Source organism: Limulus polyphemus, unplaced genomic scaffold (genome assembly GCF_000517525.1).
Source record: "Limulus polyphemus unplaced genomic scaffold, Limulus_polyphemus-2.1.2 Scaffold974, whole genome shotgun sequence".
In the NCBI taxonomy this organism is placed as follows: domain Eukaryota; kingdom Metazoa; phylum Arthropoda; class Merostomata; order Xiphosura; family Limulidae; genus Limulus; species Limulus polyphemus.
In genome coordinates, this window is record NW_013666584.1 from 317,352 (window position 1) to 320,512 (window position 3,161).

A 3,161-nucleotide genomic window follows, 5' to 3' on the forward strand; every position below is an offset into this window, starting at 1 on the left:
AAACATAAATTCTTCTTTCAGACGCTAAATGTTCCCACATGCAAAAAAAGTCCCTTTTACTCAAAGTAGAATTCTTGAGCACTTATAAGATTATTGAACAGTTAGTTATCTCAAGATGTCGTAAACACCCGTTTAGTTCACAGACTCCGTATATTTACAATATTTCACTGAATTTTCTTATTTTATGTATAAACTAAAAAATTGAAATTGATGTTATTTATCGAAGTTTTTTTTTTTGTATCTTATGCATGATAAAGTGACAAATTATTTTTCGGTTTAAAGCGAAGACAAGCCAAAAGAAATAACTAATATCCACTTTGGAATACATTATTGAACAAATTTTCATTTGTTATGCACGTATCTTGTTATGTAATTGTTACTTTTTTATTTATTATAGAAAATTTGTATGAAAGATTATCTAGACTTGGTATATGTTTGTGTGAAACAACTACAATTGTATTAATTTCTGATTATCAGATTATTATAAATATACGCAATTCTCATGTTTTTTTAACCAAAACACTTGATGTCCTGCTATCACATTGAAATGCAATATTTAGAAAAGCTTTACAATTTTTTTTCGGTACACGGATAAGATCTATGAAATAATGGCAAGCAAAATTAGATATGAATGTGAAAATATTTAATCTGACCATATGAAATATGAGAGGGAGCTGTGGAAATGGCGATGTAGTAGCCCAACAGCGTTTGATAAGGGGATCCTATTTTGATGTTCATCGTGTTTTGTTGTTTTTCTTTTTTATCGTTTGATTTCAGTCATCGTTGTTGTAGGAAGATGTGCATGTCGGTGTTGCTTTCATGTATTTGTGTGCATGGATTAAAGACACTGGACAGGAGGTGTTCACCCAAATAAAGTTTTGCAAGGAGTCGATTGCTGTGTCAATTTGAGTTTAAAATAAATAGTTATTAATCCGCCTGCTCTCAAAGTCATGATGAGTTTGTGCTACATTTTCTCAGAAATAAAGAGTCCTCTCTAATTTTTCAATTTTGCTTAGTTTACACACATTTTCAAGAAGTGCGATTGTGCTGCAACACCGAGTTGATTCCTATATTCTCTGACGTAGGAGTAATGTATGGTGCACCCGCATTTAAGAAGTACTATTATTTTCTATTAAGAAGTCTTTCCGTTGATTGACTCGCGTCTTGAACCAAATAGAACTAGATGTGGATCTATTCTGACTAAAACCGGTGCTCTATACTAAATAGGAAACGTCTATATCACCCAAAAGCTCTAAGCATCACCACGTAACTGGTCATTCTCTTACAACGTACAAAGTCTGTAACCTCTAGATATCATCTACTCGACCAATGTAGGCAATTGCTGTCGATGGCCTATCCTACACAATATGCGAAGTTACAGCAATATTTCCACGGAAAAAGTAGATACTGTCTTGTTAGAGAACAACAAAAGGTAACTAGAACGTAACAACTTAGTGAGTTTTTCTGGACCACGTTTTTATGCCCAAACTACATAGAAACAATATATGAAGAAATAAAAATTCATATAGTATTAAAAGCAGGTATGAAACATGAAACCTACATATCACAAGAGTAATCACGTGTGGTGCACCAGAATTTAGCAACTTTTGCACCTAATTAATAGTCGTTCTCTAAATGCATTGAGTTACTAAGTTTGATTATTGGGGTAGAATTAATCGTATGTTAAAATTCCCAAGAATCGAGATCTAAGATGAATTTCTTGACGTTAGACAACTTTTTTCTATTTTACATATTTCTTAACAGTGTTTTTTTTTGTGTGTTTTTTTCAGAGTCAGTGAACTTTATGTGGATAATCCTGGAACCAATGATAAAATATTAGTTCGATTAAACATCTCTCTGCCTCGCCTGTCATGCGATGGTATGTATATATTAATTCAGTTTTTTTGTTGTTGTTTTTTAAATTGGTGAACGGTTGTAATATTTAACCATAATTTTCCATTTAGAACCAAACGTAGTGGAAATCAAATATAAGCCAAGAAAACTTATAGATTCCAAAATACACGGAAGCATTGCGGAAACTTATAGATTCCAAAATACACTGAAGCATTGCGGAAACTTATAGATTCCAGAATACACTGAAGCATTGCGGAAACTTATAGATTCCAAAATACACTGAAGCATTGCGGAAACTTATAGATTCCAAAAATACACTGAAGCATTGCGGAAACTTATAGATTCCAAAATACACTGAAGCATTGCGGAAACTTATAGATTCCAAAATACACTGAAGCATTGCGGCAGATAACTAGTCAGTTTTTAAGTACAGATTTATGTAACTCCATTCATTATGTAAACTATTTAAGTTTTGAAAGTATTTTTCTAAAGTTTTGTCAACTCGGTAATCCAAATTATCTTAAGTGTTTATATATATATATATATATAATATGCCTTTGTATCTTATACAAATAATATACACTCGTACCATTGTGATCAAATAAGAAATATGCAAAAAGGGATAGGAAGTAATCCACGTGCATAAGAAGTCTACAACGTTATGGTATTGGCTAGCTGTCGCCTTGGGTTAGCCTTCCTCTACCGGGAATCCGAGTGTCAATGGTTCGTATACCGTTGTCGCGAACTCGCGCTCCTTCCATTGTGTCCGCGTGCGCTATAAGGTTACTGTCAAATCCAACTGCAGTGCTTCTAAACCTTTTCTAATATCATTCACCCCTTATAACTTTTCACAACAATACACTCACCCAAGTTAAAAGAAGTACTAAGTTAAAATGTAAAATTATTTATTATGATTTAAATATACATCAAGTTATTAGGTCGTCAAGAGATTAATGTCGCTTTTTTGAGATGAAAAAAAACTAACAACTTGTATATCAAAACTAAACATTTATTAAATGAAATAGTCTCCATTCTTATCGACGATTATTTTCCTTACAATCAGGTTGTTAATGCCCTGATTAAAGAAATCATTTGACTTTGAAGCAAAAAACATGTTGTTGTTCCCCTTAACCCTTCCATATGGTGTTGTAGCGAACGAAGAAGATGGTAATCTGATGGTACCATATCTGGAGAATATGGTGGTTGGGAGAGAACTTTCCAACCCAACTCCATAATCTTGTGTTGCGTTAAACGTGCCACATGTGGATGTGCATTGTCGTGAAGAAGAAAAACACCTTTCCGATTGA

The 3,161-nt window shown here is 33.2% G+C and overlaps 1 protein-coding gene across 3 annotated transcripts in view; it reads left to right on the forward strand.

Annotated features, from left to right (window-relative positions):
* The window catches only part of LOC106461507 (endoplasmic reticulum-Golgi intermediate compartment protein 1-like), a 54,822-nt gene that overhangs the window by 29,477 nt on the left and 22,184 nt on the right, over positions 1-3,161 (forward strand). For all 3 annotated transcript variants that reach the window (XM_013921328.2, XM_013921329.2, XM_022388479.1), the window contains exon 4: positions 1,791-1,879. In XM_013921328.2, the coding sequence (XP_013776782.1) occupies positions 1,791-1,879 (89 nt within the window). The remainder of the gene's footprint in view (positions 1-1,790; positions 1,880-3,161) is intronic.